The following is a 19,685-nucleotide window of genomic DNA, read 5'->3' as shown; positions in this document are numbered from 1 at the left end:
ACTTCCAAGTTAAGAACCAGTGAGCAAGGGCAAACTAGAGGGAATGGAAAGACATCAGAGAAGCCAAATATGTAAATGTTTCATAGTGTCGCCAGAAGAACACAAGAGAAAAACCTTAACAATTATACAATAAGAAAGACCTAAATATAAGAAATTCTGACTTTATAAAGAAAAAAGTGACAAATGGTGGATGAAGGGAGGGAGGGAGGAAGGAAGGAAGGTGGGAAAGAGGGAAGGAGGGAAGGAGGAAAAGAGGAAAAGGAGGAAGGGAGGAAGGGAGGAAGGGAATTCTCTATGGAAAAAGATGCCACAACAAATTTAAAATAAATCAATTGTGTAAAAACAATAGCCATAAACTTTGCAAATTTGAAGAAATCTACAAAACTGCTTATCTAGAAGCTTAATGAACTTAAAGCAGGATAAACTCGAAAGCCATCAAGGCACATGATAATCAATGTCTGACAAACAATAATAAAGAGAAAATTTTAAAGCAGACAGAGGAAAGACAGACACCTTATATCTAACAAAACAATAGCAATGACTCTCAATTTCTTGTCAAAAACAAAACAATGACATCTTTAAAGAGCTGAAAGAGCCAGGCTCAATGGCTCATGCCTGTTATCCCAGCACTTTGGGAGGCCAAGGCGGGCAGATAACAAGGTCAGGAGTTCGAGACCAGCCTGTCCAAAATGGTGAAATCCCATGTCTACTAAAAAATACAAAACTTAGCCAGGTATCGTGGTGCACGCCTGTGATCCCAGTTACTTAGGAGGCTGAGGCATGAGAACTGCTTGAACCTAGTAGGTGGAGGTTGCAGTGAGCCAAGATTGTGCCACTGTACTCCAGCCTGGGTGACAGAGCAAGACTCTGGTTGGCCAAAAAAAAAAAAAAAAAACACTATATCCAATACCTGCACTATATCCAAGAACCAAATTCTTTTAAATGTGAAACATTCATGAACACAGAATATATTCTAGGCCATAAATCAAGCCTCAATAAATGAAAATGGTTAAATGTTCTTGTTTATGTTCTCTGGCAACAACAGAATTAAATTAGATGTAATTAACAAAAAGATGCTTATATTAGAACAGGCTTAAATGTTTATATATGAAAAAAAGTTTAAATTCAGTAATCTAAATTTCCACCTTCCATCTACAACAATGAGAGCAAATTAAATCCTGCATGGGGAAGAAAGGAACTAATAAGGGCAAAATTCAAGGTAAGGAAAAAAAGAAATCTACACAATCCAAAATTTTTTTCTTGAAGAATATTAATAAATGGACAAAACTCTGGCCTGACTGATTTAAGAGAGAAATACCAAGTACAAATCTCAAAACCAACAGAGGGGACGTCAGTACAGATCCTACAGACAGAAGGGTACTAGCGAATATTATAAACATTAAGCAAATAATTTCTACAATTTAGGGAAAAATTCCACAAAAACTAAAATAAAAGTAAACTAAAATTTTAAAAAGCCTTATTAATCTATTTTAATTAAACTCAAAATTTTAAATTGATTAATTTAATTAAAAGACTGCTTACAAGAAAACTCCAAGTTTCACTGGTGAATTCCATCAAACATTTAAGGAAGAAATAATTCAATTCCACACAAACTGTTTCAGAAAATAAAAAAGGAGGGAACACTTGCCAACCCTTTTCAAACCAGCACTACTCCAATACTAAACCAGAGTGACATTACAAAAGAGCAATCTAGATACCAATATCCTTCATGAATGCAGATGCAATAATCTGCTATGTTTTATACAATTATCCGCATAAATGCCTGATGATGATTTTCCCTTGCTGGTGGAATCAAATACAATATCTAGTTGCTTGCTGCTCAGAGATCAAGTTTATAAGCATTTCCTGGATTATCTGGATAGCTGGAAGACCATGTCCTAACACCTAAGTTGCTATCCAGTAGAAACGATCAAAAAAGATACTCTGGAAAGTGCTTGTTAAACTTCAACCTAAAAATAACTCTTTTTTAACAACCTATCTTTAAGTGAAGAAATCAGATTACAAAACACTTATTTTCATAGAACATATCTTTAGTAACAGGTACAAAAAAATCTATGAAACAATAGATAATAAAGTGTTGATAGTATTTATCTCTTGGTGCTGAGCTTATTTTTCTTTTCTACTTTTTGCTTATTTTAAGTTTCTAAAGTTTCTACGAAGAATGTGTATTATTTTTTCAATAGGAAAAAAATGACTTTATCGAAACTTACAAAAAAGGGAAAACAGTTATCATATAATCTGAGGATCCTGAATCACAATTCTGGAACAAAATGCTTCATTTCAAAGTCTGGGTGTTTCAGTCAGGCCCAGTGGCTCACAACTGTAAGCCCAGCACTCTGGGAGGCCGAGGCAGGTGGATCACTTGATGTTAGGAGTTCGAGACCAGCCTGATCAACATGATGAACCCCAGCTCTACTAAAAATACAAAAATTAGCTAGGCGTGGTAGCAGGCGCCTGTAATTCCAGCTACTCGGGAGGCTAAGGCAGGAGAATCACTTGAACCCAGGAAGTAGAGGTTGCAGTGAGCCTAGATCACACCACTGCACTCCAGCCTGGGTAACAGAGTCAGACTCTGTCTCAAAAAAAAAACAAAAAAACCAAGTCTGGGTGTTTCAAATAGTCTATCCTTCCCAACCTTTTTCCTGTCGACACACACAGAGAAAATCATATTTGTATGGCATCTAACAGTAAACTGATGAGGCTGCTGGAAGCCAGAGGCAACCAGTAGAGGCTCATGCTGTCAGAGTGCCCACCCAGCCACTGGAGGGCTGATGGGACCTCACCATACCTATAGCAGGCAAGTTGCTGCGTACAATTAGGAAACTCCCATTTATGGTATCTCAAAATCAAAAATATGAAAAAAACTGTTGATTAACAGAGTACAACTCTTTTTAAAAACTCTAATTTCATGTGCTATTTTCAGGTCATTATTCAGGTAGAAAGAGAAAACTGAATTACTATTTATGGCCTAACAGAGCCAAAACAAGTTACAATCCACATTTAAAACATTCTCAAATGGCACGTATTTTATAAAACAATAATTGAAAAATATCAAAGTAGAACCAAATAGCTCCTATTTCAGTTTGTAGACTCTGCAATATGTAGTTTCAAAAATGCATTAACAACAATCTGGCTCCTTTTCTCCAGGCACACACATGAGATATCATTTGGCATACGGGAGTTATTCCCATAAAGATGAGTCAGATAACAAGCAAATGATCATTACCTCACATTATGTGAAATGGAAAGAAGCCATTAATGCAGTATTAAGGTCATAAATTCACACACTCAGAAGCCAACAAAATAAAACATTAGCTCTCAAAGCATTATCTTCTTATCCTTGCTGCCACATTAACTGTACACACTAAAAACTGTGACAAATATTATAATTTGTATAAAATACAGAAGGGTAAAGCTTCCCATTTTCATGTTACTTTGTAGATTTCTTGGTTTACTTACTGGCTAGGATCAGGTGTCTAATGCCAAAGCTCAAAAGAACCCTGTATATCTGAATCACTCCAACAGTCTAAGCATGCTCCTCAGAAACCTATCCAGGCCCCCCAAGCCCAGTGAAAGGCTGCACCAGAAAAAAGGCAGTCAAACACCCACCAAATTATTCTTCTGGGAACTTCTTGACCTTTACACGTTATTTAAGCAAGGCCTGGTCTACTCTAATAAGCACTGGTGAGGAAACTACAGAAGGTATATTCAAAAAGGGCTAGAGCCCCAAGCTTTAGATATTCACACTTAAGTACTACCTCCCCTTCTCTCACTCCCAAAAGGGTTAGGCAAACAGGTCTTCTTATCCACCCTTATTGTTCTATTCATGCTATGTATACACATGTATACATAAGGAATAAAAAATACTACTGCCATGATAAGTATCCACAAATTTATATCTGGATCATTATAATATGTATAATATAGACAGTGTTATATATAATAAATATATATACACTCTTGTGAATTTCTAAAGTTAAACAAGAAACAAGCAAACAAACTTCGTTGGTATATTCGTTCATCCATAAAAACCATTTGAATAGTTCCCAAGTGCTATTACCCACTTGATAGGGTCAAAAATTGTGTGCCTACAGTATGTCAGGTGCCGTGCTAAGCATGAAAAAAAAAAACGTACGTTGAGTAAGATACGAACCCTGCTGTCAAATAATTTACAAACTAACTGGGAATCCAACAAGTAAATCAACAATTATAAAAGGAAATCAGGCAAGGCGCAGTGACTCAAAGCCTGTAATCCCAGCACTTTGGGAGGCCGAGGAGGGTGGATCACCTGAGGTCAGGAGTTCGAGACCACCCTGGCCAACATAGTAAAACCCCATCTCTACTAAAAATACAAAAAATTGCCAGGTGTGATGGCACGCACCTGTAATCCCAGCAACTTCAGGAGGCTGAGGCAGAAGAATCACATGAACCGGGGAGGCAGAGGTTGCAGTGAGCCGAGATCATACCACTGCACCCCAGCCTGCACAACAGAGCAAGACTTCGTCTCAAAAAATATATAAAAATCAAATAAATAAAAAAGGAAAGCAGACTAAGTAAGTGTTGTGATATAGGCACAAGCCACTAGTTGGGAAACATGAAGATGTACAAATGGTGGGAACAAATACAGGGAGAAGAGCTGATGCTTGATCTAAAACATACGAGACTAATTAATTCAATATGAAGGTAGGAGCTTCCGAGAAAAGGAACCATCTGTACATGATGGCATGAAGACATGAAGAACACAATGGAGTTAGAAAATCACACACTGTTTAGTGCTAGAACGTAAGACATATGGCAGGGAATTCCCACAGGATAGACAGGCTGATTGTGGAAAGTCTTTTATCGTAAATTAGAAAAAATGAACTGTATTCCAGTCAATAGCAAACAACTAACAGATTTCAGGCAGAATCATAGTAACAGTAATTATAACAACAGCTTAACATCTCCTAAGTACTCATGGTGTGTCAGACACTGTGGCGAGAGTTTTACACTCATTAATTTATCTAATTTTCCCACAACTCAATTTCATAAAATTATGCCCATTTTACAGACAATGAAACTGGGGCTCAGAGAGGTAAAGTAACTTGCCCAAGGTTTCTAGAAATCTAGAAAGCAGTTAAGTCAGATGTGAATGGTTACTTGCTAGAATAGTGTTTTTGTAATGATCAATTTGTCAAGGAGTATGAAGTGTGGATTACTAAAGGGCATACAGAAGAAAACTTTGTCAGCAGACTGTTGTAAGACACCAAGCAAAAAATGTGAAGAGCCTGAACTAAGGCTGTGATGGTGGAAGTACACAAGTGGAATAAAAGAGCTATTTAAAAAGGCTGAGCACAGTGGCTCACACCTGTAGTCTCAGCACTTCGGGAGGCCAACGTGGGAGGATCACTTGAGCCCATGAGTGCACCAGGCTGGGCAACATGGCAAACCCCTGTATCTATCAAAAATACAAAAAATTAGCTGGGCATGGTGACATGCACCTGTAGCCCCAGCCACCTGGGAAACTTAGATGGGAGGATCACCTGAGCCCAGGAGGTTGAGGCTGCAGTGAGCCATGATCATGCCACTGAACTCCAGCCTGAGCGAAAGACTGAGACCCTGTCTCAAAGAAAATGAATTAATTAATTAAATTACTACACAAATAAATAAACAGGCTCCCAGGGCTTGGGAAAGTTAAGCTGAAAGTGATTCTTCTCCATCACGGCACTTTAGTACAATTACAATGATTATCCATTCTCTCTCTCTTAAAGGCTGGGCACAGTGGCTCACACGTATAATCCCGGCACTTTGGGAGGCTGAGGCAGGAGAACTGCTTGAGCCCAGGAGTTTGAGGCTAGCCTGGGCAACAAGGCAAGAACCTCGTCTCTACAAAAACATTTAAAAATAATAAAAAGTTAGCCAGGCGTGCTGGTGCGTGCCTGCGGTCTCAGCTACTTAGGAGGCTGAGGCAGGAAGATCGCTTCAGCCCACGAGGTCAGGCTGCAGTGAACATGATCACACCACTGAGCTCCAGCCTGGCAACAGAGTGAGGCCCTGTTGCCAGGCCCTATCTCAAAAAATAAAAATAAATAAAAAATAAAAAATAACAGTATTTCCATGAGGGAGTGGAGGAATCTTCTGTATTACCACATTATAGTTCTGAAAACTACCAGTGCCTCCCACCTCCTTGCTCTCTATTGATGTCAAATATATATTTTATCCTAATACTGTTTTAAGATAAAATATTTATACTGCTTTATTTCTATTACACAAGAAAATCATATAAAGCCCTAAATACAGTGCCAGGCACACAGTAAGAACACTATAAATGTTTGTATATAAATGAACACAATGACCATGATTACCATCATTATACTTCCTACAACAATTACACTGTTAAACTAACACAAGATCAGACAGATGGAACTGCAGGTCCTGTAAATAAAGCAAAGGTAATAGATGCATTTACCTAATACCACCCTCTTTCTCTGCCATAAGGCTCCTTCTGCCTTTTCTTTTTTTTTTTTTTTTTTTTTTTGAGATGGAGTCTCACTCTGTCGCCGCCCAGGCTGGAGTGCGGTGGCGTGATCTTGGCTCACTACAACCTCCTCCTCCCAAGTTCAAGCGATTCTCCTGCCTCAGCCTCCTGAGTAGCTGGGATTACAGGCACACACCACTATGCCTGGCTAATTTTTGTATTTTTAGTAGACACGGGGTTTCACCATGTTGGTCAGGCTGGTCTCGAACTCCTGACCCTGTGATCCACCCACCTTGGCCTCCCAAAGTGCTGGTATTATAGGCATGAGCCACCACGCCCAGCTCCTTCTGCCTTTTCATACACTGCTCCTACAGACTGAAATACTCCCTGTCTTCTTCTACCTTATAGTCATTCTTTTTTTTTTTTTTTTTGAAACAGAGTCTGACTCTGTTGCCCATGCTGGAGTCCAGTGGCTCAATCTTGGCTCACTGTCACCTCCATCTCCCAGGTTCAAGCGATTCTCTTGCCTTGGCCTCCCAGGTAGTTGAAATTACAGGCATATGTCACCATGTCTGGCTAATTTTTGTATTTTTAATAGAGACGGCTGTAATCCCAGCACTTTGGGAGGCCGAGACGGGCGGATCACGAGGTCAGGAGATCGAGACCATCCTGGCTAACACGGTGAAACTCCGTCTCTACTAAAAATACAAAAAGTAGCCGGGCGAGGTGGCGGGTGCCTGTAGTCCCAGCTACTCGGGAGGCTGAGGCAGGAGAATGGCGTGAACCCGGGAGGCGGAGCTTGCAGTGAGCTGAGATCTGGCCACTGCACTCCAGTCCGGGCGACAGAGCGAGACTCCACCTCAAAAAAAAAAAAAAAAAAAAAAAAAATAGAGACAGGGTTTCACCATGTCAGCCAAGCAGGTCTCAAACTCCTGACCGCAAGTGATCCGCCCACCTCGGCCTCCCAAGTGCTGGGATTACAGGCATGAGCCACTGCACCCAGACTACTCATTCTTAAAGCTGCTTTCCAAAAGTCATTTTTCTTTCTTAGCCATCTCATCTAACACCCCTGGTTAAGAAATCTCATGGGATTTAATTTTTCCTTAATTAGATTTGTCAAAGTTTGTAATTATATATTTGAGCATCTATATGCTTCATGAGATAAAGGACCAGGTCTTTTTGCTCACAATCATACCTCAAGCACCCAGCAAAATAGCACATACACATAAATTACAGTCAGTAAATTTTTGCTGAATATATTTTTAAAATGACCAAATCCTAGACTTTTTACTAGTCTGTTTCTCACTCTTGACTTACACCTATTTATTTCTGCATTTAATTCAAAATAAAAGGCTACAGACAGTTAAAAATACTTCATCCCAAAACTGGCTTAGACATTTTTTAGAACCCAGTTTCTAAATCTCACCAAAATGAACCATTTTAAAGTAAAATATTTAAGACAGTAAAAAAAAAAAAAAAGCAGTTATGTTTTTAAAGTATTTTAATAGTCATGATAATCCTTAATAAATATTTAATATCTATCCTAACTTTTAAGAAACATTGTAAACCATTGCACATTTGAAATTTTCATTCTTTAAATATTTTGGAAACTCTTACCTTGACATTTCCCAATAATGGATGTAAAATCATCTTTTGCAGACCTGTAAAACATGCAAAATCAAGGCAAAAGTTTTATCATAACATCACATAGAACCATAAAATACCAGATACTGTGGACTAGATAGTTTCTATATACAACACTCAATCATTTCTCCTCTCAGACATGGTTTTGTGCCTCAATATGACCCTTTTTTCAGTGACAATATTTTCTTCCAACCTTCTTATTGCATCAGATACAGAGCTACTTTGTATGGAGATATATACATGGAATATAGTGACACAGCCTAAGTGAATTTACCATGGTCTTTTCATACAATAGAGATGTCTGGTCCCCATCCCTAAAGGTTCTGAATCAAGAAATCTGGGATGGGGCCCAAGCAAAAATATTTTTTTGCTGGATACATCAATCCTAATTAAGAACTACTGGTCTGTATCATATTACAAAGTTGGATCACTTAGGGAAAAAAAGTCATATTTTAAGAAATCAAAGAGCCTTAATAGGTCACCATATTTAAATCAATAACCTGTTTTAAATCTGTGATCCTGAAATATATACCAAGTAGTATAATTATTAGAAAATGTTTAAAAATGAAAACTGGTAAACCTTCTAGAAAATAATTTAATAACAATTATCCAAAACCTTCATGTCTGTAGCATTTGACCTAACAATTCTATTTCTATAAAGTTATCCCCAGGAAATAATTACAGATACATATGAATATCAGAAAAACTGGTATGGTCTCATTTATAAAGGAGGAAAATAATATCCAGTATAAAGATTTTAAACTTCGCTATGTGCACTCAAGGAAATATTATGGAATTACCACAGTTGATCCTTGAACAACACAGGTTTCAACTGTGCAGGTCCATGTCTATGTGGATTTTCTTCTACCTCTACCACTCTGAGACAGCAAGACCACCTTCCCTTCTTCTTCCTTCTCCTCAGCCCACTCCATGTGAAGATGATAATAATGAAGACCTTCATAATGGTCCACTTCCACTTAATGAATAGTAAATATATTCCTCTTTCATATGATTTTCCTAATAACATTTCCCAAAGAATGAACTCATTTTTCTTAGTTGCTATGGTTGATATTTCCTTCATAACTGATACATTGTTTAAAAATAAAACAACTGAAAAGTCCAGTTTAGAGATGTCTTTAGATGTGTATATAATACCACTGAATGTCTCAAGAGGACAGACAGCATAATTGGTCTCAAGTAATATGTAACCTTGGTCTTTTGAACACCCATATTCAATCTACAGTTTTGTACCAGTAGAGCAAAACCATCCCTATTTTTTTTTTTTTTTTTTTTTTTTTTTTTTTTTTTTGAGATGGAGTCTCGCTCTGTCGCCAGGCTGGAGTGCAGTGGCACAATCTCTGCTCACTGCAACCAGTTCTCGGCTCACTGCCTCCCAGGTTCAAGCAATTCTCCTGCCTCAGCCTCCTGAATAGCTGGGACTACAGGTGCACGCCACCATGCCCAGCGAATTTTTGTATTTTTAGGAGAGACAGGGTTTCAGCATGCTGGCCAGGATGATCTCAATCTCTTGACCTTGTGATCCGCCCGCCGCAGCCTCCCAAAGTGCTGAACCATCCCTACTCTTTTACACCTTCCTGAGTGTCTGTTTAGCTGACGTAGCAGTAAATAGTCAAACAGAGTGATTTCCACAGTTCTGGAGGATAGGCCTCGTTTACCGAGAAAGTAAAATTTCTTAAGAGGCAACAGAATGATCTGGGGAAGGAGAAAGATAAGCATATAACTCTGAGAAAGCATCCTTAATTTTTCAACTGGCATAACTTGGTGTTTGACACTCACAAAATTAAGTGAGTTAAAAATAAAATCCTTTTAAATATACCCCCTACAAAAATCTTAGTTTCCATTTACAGAGTAACAAATGTTTCTCAAAGGAAATCTTGAATATGAATAATATTAACAATTACCTGATTTCCACACACTGATCTTGAACAGCAGCCAAAAGCTTTCCATTGCTTTTATGGAGAAGAAAGAGGGGGAAGAAAATCTATTATGAATATCTGTAGCAGTTTTCAACACAGATGGAATTATTTAATAAGTTAAAAATCATTTCTAAATTTGTTCGCATGCTTTAATTATCCATCTTTTGACCTTACAATTAAATAAGGATATAGGTACAAAAGCATACAAAATGATTTAATACAGCATGAATTAACATGTTTAAACAATACTAAATATTTGCAACAAAGAGATTTACATACAATAAAAAGACTGAAAGTCATGAGGATTCCAAAATTAACATCCATAATGAAATGTAAAAGCAAATCCAGATAGAAACACATATGAAATTTACACTTCCTTACCTTGCTAGTACCAAATGCCAGTTTATCTGTTTATTAACCAAGCGAACCAGTCCATCAGGGAGCAAAAAAGGTGCAGGGCTGAAATTACAACACATTAGTTAGCTTAAAATCTCATCATGAAAACCACATATAAGCAGACAAATAGCACATATACTTACAGAGAGAGAGAGAGAGATTTTTTTTCCATTAGAATATAAAATTTGAATATTACCAAATCCAAAACCAAAAGTTACTATTTGGTAGCTGAAATTTGACCATATATATTTCTCTATTTCCAAAAAACACAGTTGTGTGTTCAAAGGTATAAATGTTATGTACTTCCCAGGAAACAGACATCTAGCATACCAATGACAGAGCAGAGTACACTTACACCAACCCTTTCTGCTCTAACTACCTAGGAACTCTGGCTCAACTGTAACAAAAACAAATTTTAGCATCAAGTTAAACTCACAAGAAAGAAAGATAAATTTCCAAGTACTAGAAATGAAAAAGTCACTGAAAGCTAGAATTGGGCACAGGGTAAAGGGAGAGACAAGGACTTAAAACAGGACTTAGCACGCAGGATAGGAAATGAGCTACTGAACCAAAGAGAGGACAGGAGTTGGAAGTGAGAATCCTGCAAAAGCAATGGCTGCACCAGGTCACTGAAGGAACCAGAAACACCTCACCATAGGCCCAGGGAGACTAAAGACTCTCTTCTCTCCCTGGAACTATGGTTCCGTGGAGGACAGGAATAAAATCTCCTATGAAAAAGTGAAAGTCCAAGTCTGTACTATATGCAAGATCAGATTACAATTTCACTTTACTCACGTGATGGAAGAATCTGCAAATGTAAGTTCAAAATAAAACCATTCACAAAAGACACGAAACTACCCACCGTAAGTGAGTAAGTAGACACAGCAAATTAGAGGACTAATACTTGAAGAAATCAAGAAAACAGATGGAAAAGAAGAATAAAGAACATAATTCCATGAAGGAAAAATAGAAAAAAAAGAATACATTATGGAAATCAGAAAAGACAAAATAGGATTTCAAAATGTTAGTGGCCAGGCGCGATGGTATGTGCCTATAGTCTCAGCTACATGGGAGGCTGAGGCAGGAGGATTGCTTGAGCCCAGGAGTTTAAAGCTACAGTGTACCATGATCTTGCCTGTGAAGAGCCACTGTACTACAGCCTGACCAACACAATAAGACCCTCTCTTCAAAAAAAAAAAAAATATATATATATATACATGTAGTATATTTATGCTCATTTTTAAAACACAAAATAATATCAAAAGGCAGTTACAAAAATATAATGAAGATATGAAACATGTATGTGAATACTATCTATATGAGGATAATTTCCTCTGGAAGGGAAGGGAAAGGAACAAGGGAAAGGACTTGAGATGTAACATTTTGCATAAAAAGAGAAAGAGCTAGCTGATACAGGTTGATCATGTTGTCAATAATTCTCAGTATGTTTATATTGCATAATTAAAAGAACTTTTTTAAAAAAATAAGAAAAAGCCACTTGAAACAAATATGGACCCCAAAACCTTTGGGTTTAATTACCATAAACTCAAGAGCACAAATGGAACAAAATCTTTTTGAAGGTAGCACATCATGAGACAGATTAATCACTTCATGGTGCATTTGTAACCTGTACAATGATCAACACAGCCAATTCAAGGACAAAGGCTTCTCAGGAGGAAGGGAGACAAAAAGATACCTACTTATGACGCCTGATCATAAGGTTCTCACACAGAGGATAGGGCTTGTATCAGAGTTAACTTTCTGAGTCTTCCTTCTCAATAAATAACAAAAAGAATTATCAAGCAGTAACCTGAACAACACAAGCTTAACACCTTATCCAAGGGTGTTTGGGACTAACAAGTTGTCGCCTGGAGAGGTCAGAAAACACAGCCCACCTCCCATACTCCCATCCTCTCCTTCCACTCTCTCTTCCTACTCATTGCTCTACCCTATCATAGCCCACACCCACAAAAAAGTGATACAATTAAGTATAGAAGTTGTAAATATGCATACATATATACATATATATACATATTTATGCACATACACACATACATAGAGTAAAAGCAGAAAGACATTGGAGCAAGTCCTAGAGAAGGGCCAAAGGTCTCTCCTACGGAACTATATTATCTCTGGAACTTTATGACAAGATATTCCCAGGGAAAAAGCAATCTATCTAAATAATTCTATAAAACAATTCCTAGGCATGTATCTAAAAGCAGAATTATAACTTTTTTGTCATAATAATTATTTCTTTGTTCTTTCTAAAGCTGGAAATTAGCATCATGCCTGAAAATATACTTAGCACTCAAGGAATTAAAAAGTACACAAGAACTGAAACCTAAAGAACCTTCTCTGATACACAGCAGTTGAATATTAACCACAAGTGAGATGATGTGACAAGAACAAAAATGTTTTTTAAAAGGTATGCAAGCTACAGATGCTTCATATGGACATTCAAGACAAGCCTGAGAACAGTCATCAGAGGAAGCAGAAGTTGTCATGAAACATTCTTAAGAGCAACTAAGGGAACAAACACTACCCTAAGTCCACTGAGATATCTTGTCAGATTATACTTAAGTGTTTGAAATGTCTCACGCTGAGTTTGCCTGAATGTCAGCAACTTTCTCATGATCTAGAATTCCTTTATGAAAACAAATCATATATAGAATGTTGTTTATATTTGATGTTCACACTGTTTATCTGAAGAACCAAAACTCACCTGTACCAGATGTATTGGCGTAAAAATAATAAACGATCTGTAATTAAAAGAAATGGCAAAGCCAATTATAAATCAGTTGTTCTTCAAGAATCATTTTCAAATTAGATTTATAGATGAGAAATCTAAAATATACTACAGAGTGAGTCATTAAAAAAATAACACAACTCTTAAAATGGGAGACTAAATATAACCTAATATACATCATAACACTTACAGGGTCATATGCTTATTAAATTCCAAGTTTCTGTGTTATTCAGAAGTTTCAGGTATTTCCTAACTGTTCAAGAAATAAAAGTGGTTTGAGATGTTAAATTTAATCTAAGAAGCTTTCATGAAACCATGGACTAGAAGTTATAATAATCACCCCTTAAAAAACAAAATATTCGTATAAAAATTAAAACAAGATACTATTTTATACTTCATGGCAAATATTTTAAAAATAATAATACCTAAAATGGGAAAGCCCATGGAAAACAAAACCTCTAACATGCTATGAAAAAACAATGCTTTCTATCATCCTATTTTAAATGTACATGTATGTGTGTACCTGTGTATGCAGTTAGGTATACATCAATGGAAAAAGATCTAAAGAATAACAGATTCTCTCTAGGTGGTAAGACGAGGACAAATTTTTTTCTAATTTGTAGTTATCTAAAGTGTCTGTATTTTCTACAATGAATTTTTATTATTTGTACACATTTGTTAAATTCTCAAAATTTAAAGCATTTGTCATTATGAAAACTGAATATGCTAGTGTTTCTTGTATCAGAAGATAAAATTAACTATAATTAACTATAATTTTATCAGAAGATAAAAGTATAATCAGAAGATTATAGTTAATTTCAAGTACTTCTGTGAAAATGAATTTTCTCTTTATAACGAACTTAAATTCACTGGTATAAAAGGATGGACTTTGGAGCCAGAAAGACGTGCAGTCAAATTCCAAATGAATGACCTTCGGCAAGTTTTCTTATCTAAAAATGTAAAGGAGTAACGGCACCTACCCTTTCTGGTCTGATAAAAGGACTCTATCAATTAATACGATAAACCTGTCACAGCACCAGCTCAGTAAACCTAGTGCTCAATCCTTTCTCAGACTCTTGTTAGTTCATACGTAAAATTTGTCAGGAGTTAAATGAATACCCTGGCTTACCAAATGTGTAATTTGAGTATCTCTGACCAGATGTATCTGAAACATCACATAAACCCCTTAAAATAGTCTCTCAGTGTATTTCACCTTCAACATCCACAGACTTTCTGAGACTCATACTGGCTTTGACCTTCATTCCTTCTAGAACAGCGGTCCCCAACCTTTTTGGCACCAGGGACTGGTTTTGTGCAAGACAATTTTTCCATGCACCCTAGATCCCTCACATGTGCAGTTCACAATAGGGGTAGCACTTCCGTGATAATCTAATGCTGCCGCTTATCTGACAGGAAGTGGAGCTCAGGTCCTCACTCACCCATTGCTCACCTCCTGCTGTGCAGCCTGGTTCCTAACAGACCACAGACTGGTACCAGTCCATGGCCCAGGAACTGGGGACACCTGTTCTAGAATACACCCATAATGGTTAAATTAAAAACGTGCATGTGTAAATATACAAATGTATACATATACATACATATATAATTAAACTCAGATAACACGTCACTTTTATTAGTCTCCACACCAGAAGTCTAAAGAACACATTTTAACTGTTAACCATGTCATTACTGTAGAGAAATAAGCTATATTTACCTCGAATTGCTTTCGTGATGATAAAGGATGCACCATGTTTTCGGATGCCTCTAGGCTGGAATTTAAAACAAAGCCCTTACATTTGAATCCTCTAGTATTAGACTAATATTACTTATACAATGTAAACTTATTTTTATTTACTAATATTCAGAGTTTTGGGCACAGGGAAGCAGAGGCTTAAAACTACTTAAAGACTGAATGTGCAGGTGCAGTGGCTCACTCTTGTAATCCCAGCACTTTGGGACGCCAATGTGGGCCAACTGCTTGCGCCCAGGAACTCCAGACCAGCCTGAGCAACATGGCAAAACCTCGTCTCTACAAAAAATACAAAAATTAGCCAGGCATGGCGGTGCGTGCCTATAGTCCCAGCTACTTGGGAAGCTGAGGTGACCCAGGAGGTTGAAGCTACAGTGAGCCCTGATCATGCCACTGCACTCCAGCCTGGGTGATAGAGTGAGATCCTGTCTCAAAAAAAAAAACAAAGGTAGACTCAGGATGGGTGACAATAGGAGTAAAGAGAGCATAGCAGAGCTACAGGCATATGTCAGGACTAACCTTGCAGGTAAGAACAAAGATTGAAGCTGGAAACTGTTTCCAAATCAAATACCAATCCAAAGACAAGAGAAGTCAAGGCCAAAGACCATACTGGTTGCCAGTTCAGCACACTCTATTGAAGCTGTAAGTTTTGCTCACAGGAAAGGTGGTCATATCTCCAAGGCAAATTCATTGACTATCTGTTGTATATCCATCCAGACAACACTACTAACAAAACATACACCAATACATAATTGCTATATTAAATAATTCCATTCCATAAGTGTAGACTGAACACACTGTGGGTAGGTTCATGACACTAGGCACTGCATAAGGTGCACTAAAGTGCTATCAAGAAAAGCACAATGGACACACAGTAAGTGTAGACAGATTTTTAAAAAAAAACAGAAAAGTTATTTCACTCAACAAACAAGAATTGATGGTGAGATTCATGCAAGACACAATTTGGCCCTGGGGAGAGACATAAAGATGAATCAGATGTAGCTGCCCTCCAAGAGCTTATAGTTCAACAGCTGAAATCAATAGAATGCAGAAATCGATAGAATGCAGAAATCAATAGAATGCAGAAATCAATAGAACTCCCCCACCCCCAACACACAAACACAAAACAAAGTGCTAAAGGTTTCAAAGTAAGTAATTCTGTGGTTACTTTTTTGGAATCAATTTATGCTAAGCATTCTGAAACATTACTGCAATTAACCAATGAGTGTTAAGGAGTGGAAACTTATCTAACCAGCTGCCGCAGCAACAGCTTCCTAGCTGCATAACCCAAAAAATATTCACATTAAGACAAACTAAGCACTTGAAATTAAATAGCAAAACATGCAGATCTCTACCCGTTCTACAAAATACATTATTCAATAATGTATTCAATAAGCACAAACTGCAGTGGGAAGGAGGCTACAGGGGAAAAAAATACAAACTTTAGGCCGAAAAATGAGTCGTTTCTTCAGCAAAGAAACACTCATAAAAAAATGTAAGATAACTCATATGGGCTGGACTACATAATCTTTAATAAAGATTCTTTTCGATCTGGCTGCTTCCTCTGGGTCCAAAACAGTAACTGGCATATGTTAAGCACTCAATAAATATCTATTAAATAAACATGGATCTGTGGTTCCTACTCTTCACCACAGACCCGGGAGGCCCTCACTACCAAATAACTGATAATTCCAAGATCCAGTCTATAAATTATCAACCTATTCTATAACCCTTCTCTAGCGGAGATCCCAATCTCAGTCAGCAGTTCTTTACCCTTCACTTCCGTGGCATTTTGCTCACATCGCTAACTATAGCGCATAAAACGCTAGATTATGAATAACGTTTACAGGATTGTCTCCCCTCTAGAGGAGAAGCTCCACGAAAGCATATTTATCTCTGTATCCTCAGCACCTAGCACAGCATCTGGGACACCGAGACGGACGAACGGACACGCACACCCTTATTAAATGCTCTTTTATTGTTACACACAAGAACTGGCGCGATCCAGCCCCAGGTAGCTGTAAAGGCTCAGATTCCGCACTCTGCAGCAGCCTGCCAGATGCTGAAGACTGTAAGGTCCTGGAAAATCCTCACACTGTTAAGCGTCCGTCCGTAGTAGCCCTAGCCAGACTGCGAGAAGGGACCACCGAGAGTCCAGCTAGGAGAAAGGACCCTTGAGTCCAGCGCTGCGCCTTCCCCTCCGAATACAGAGTGAAACTAACAATCCCCACCCCTCCGAAAACAGAGAGAAACTAACAACCAGAGTGGGATCCTACGCTCCGCAGAGCACGAAGTTCCAGCCCCCAACAACCGAATTCTGAGCCCAGGAGGAATCTCAGGGACCACGACCCCACCCCGCCTTAGGAGCCCCAGACCCCCGGTAGCCCAAGGTGCCGTTGCCAGGGCGACCACACAAGCCATCAGGCCCTAGTCCCCCGCCCACCCGGCTCCACTCCCCTACGTGGCTCCTGCTACGTGGCTCTGCCCACGAAGCGCCTGCACCAAGTTGGCTGCTGCTGTAGACGGGCCTGGTTCACCTGTACTTCAGTCTCCGGTGGCCACTCGGTGTTGACCAACAAGTCATAGAGAATCGTCTCCTCCTCACCCTCTGCAGCGCCTGAACTCGAAGCCGGCCCTGACTCGGGGGCCGCCATGTTCGCCCGGGACTCCCGCAGTGGAGGAGTGCCTCTACGGAATCCCTCAGAGGACAAGCTTCCCTAGCCGCGGCCGCTTTTGATTCACGGGGAAGGGAGTGGAGTGAACTGACCCTGACCGCGGCAAGGAAATGCTAGGTTAACCCTTTTATGAATAGGAAGGACAGGGACTATTGCTTGTCTTGGGAACGACTTGTGTCCCGGTCCTGGTGCGTTCCTTGTTAATTAATCTACACGAGATTAGCCAAGTCACTGAGCCTCTCTTATCAAGTCAGTTTCTATAAAACAGAAACGGTAAAGGTACCCCACTGAAATGTTAATGTTCATTTGTGTATTCTTTGCCTAGCACGTAGAGAGAGTTCAAACAGTGGTTTTAAAATAAACAACCAAAGTTATCCAATGCAGTGGATCAAGCCAATGAAAGGTAGCAGAGGAAGGATGCTACAGGCGCTCAGAAAAGGCAAGGAAGGCCACAGACATTCTATCTTAGAATTAGACAAAAATTACTTAACATCATCTCACATGAAGGAATCATTTTTTGGCCGGGCACGGTGGCTCACGCCTGTAATCCCAGCACTTTGGCAGACCGAGGCAAGGCAGATTACCTGAGGTCAGGAGTTCGAGACCAGCCTGGCCAACATGGTGAAACCCCATCTCTACTAAAAAAAAAAAAAATACAAAATTAGCCAGATATGGTAGCACATGTCTGCAATCCCAGCTATTCGGGAGATTAAGGCAGGAGAATTGCTTGAGCCTGGGAGACGGAGGTTGCAGTGAGCCGAGATCATGCCACTGCACTCCAGCCTGGCTGATAGAGCAAGACTGTCTCAAAGGAAAAAAAAAAAAAAGAATCATTTTTCTTCTCTTAACTCGTCAATGTATAGCTGTCATTAGCTCAGAGATTCATTTAGTAGGAGCTCAGCCTTTTAGCTCCTATCAGTTAAAAAGTCCATTAAGCTAAAAGCCGTTAATGATTCAGCATTTAACCCTTTTATGTTTTTCAATATTAGAGACAAAAGAAATTAGATCACCATATGAAGTTGCTTCTATTTTAAAGTTGAAATTGCATAGTAACATTGAATTTGGGCATTTAAACAATACCTGTTATAGGTGTCATACATTTGTATTTGATTGGATGGTGCACTAGCTCTTTATGAAGAATATAAATTTTAATCATAATATAAAATAACACTGAGAGCAATTCAAGAAATTTTATTTCCTTTAGAAAGCCTGCAGAATCCCAATCAATCCTTCCACAAATATTCTAAGACTTTTATAATACATCTTGGCAGCCAAAATAGATATAAAGCTCATGCATGGTTTTAGCAAAGAAAGAATCTCCAGCCCCTTACTGAAATCTCATTTACACTCATTAGCAATGCAATTCAAACAGACCATTTCTCCCCCCATTTTTCTCACTCACAAATTATACAGAATATCAAACTGGGAAATAGGCCCTACCAGAGGCACATACAGTAACAAATGCAAAAATCAGCAGCAAGTAAGTGCAAGAAGTTGGCTAATACATTGGTAAAAATACATTGGTAGGCTGGGCATGTGGCTCATGTAATCCCAGTTATAACCCCAGCACTTTGGGAGGCCAAGGCGGGCAGATCACCTGAAGTCAGGAGTTCGAGACCAGCTTGCCCAACATGGCGAAACCCCATCCCTACTAAAAATACAGAAAATTAGCCAGGTGTGTTGGCGGGTGCATGTAATCCCAGCTACTTGGGAAGCTGAGGCAGGAGAATTGCTTGAACCCAGGAGGCGGAGGTTGCAGTGAGCCGAGATTGCACCACTGCACTCCAGCCTGGGTGACAAGAGCGAAACTCTATCTCATAAAAAGAAAAAAATATATTGGTAAATTGATCAATTATTGCCTTAAAAGTAAAAATAGCTTTTTAGTTTTATTTGGTTTAAAAGCAAAGGTAAACTATCTGTAATATACTTTGAAGTACATCAGAAGTGCATCAGAAAATAAGATGGATTAATGGATAGGTGGAAGATAAATAAATAAATGGAAAGATATGTGATAAAGCAAGTATAGTAAAATACTAATGATATCTCTTTGGTGGGTACA

General features: G+C 38.6%; 1 protein-coding gene across 2 annotated transcripts in view; it reads right to left on the bottom strand.

The window, feature by feature from the left end:
- Positions 1-19,685, bottom strand: part of NBAS (NBAS subunit of NRZ tethering complex) — a 426,675-nt gene that overhangs the window by 383,334 nt on the left and 23,656 nt on the right. Inside the window, exons 1-6 of one of the 2 annotated variants that reach the window (XM_033176518.1) lie at positions 17,489-17,642; positions 14,916-14,970; positions 13,178-13,214; positions 10,441-10,518; positions 10,045-10,092; positions 8,096-8,139 (exon numbers count right to left, since the gene is read on the bottom strand). In XM_033176518.1, coding sequence (XP_033032409.1) covers positions 8,096-8,139; positions 10,045-10,092; positions 10,441-10,518; positions 13,178-13,214; positions 14,916-14,970; positions 17,489-17,605 — 379 coding nt within the window. In that variant the 5' untranslated portion in view covers positions 17,606-17,642. Of the gene's footprint in view, positions 1-8,095; positions 8,140-10,044; positions 10,093-10,440; positions 10,519-13,177; positions 13,215-14,915; positions 14,971-17,488; positions 17,643-19,685 lie in introns of those variants that run through there. The other variant, XM_033176517.1, reaches the window with a different exon arrangement.

Source organism: Trachypithecus francoisi, unplaced genomic scaffold (assembly GCF_009764315.1).
Source record: "Trachypithecus francoisi isolate TF-2019V2 unplaced genomic scaffold, Tfra_2.0 Lachesis_group17, whole genome shotgun sequence".
Classification (NCBI taxonomy): domain Eukaryota; kingdom Metazoa; phylum Chordata; class Mammalia; order Primates; family Cercopithecidae; genus Trachypithecus; species Trachypithecus francoisi.
Note: the sequence above shows the minus strand (reverse complement) of the source record. Positions and strands in the feature narration are given on the sequence as shown.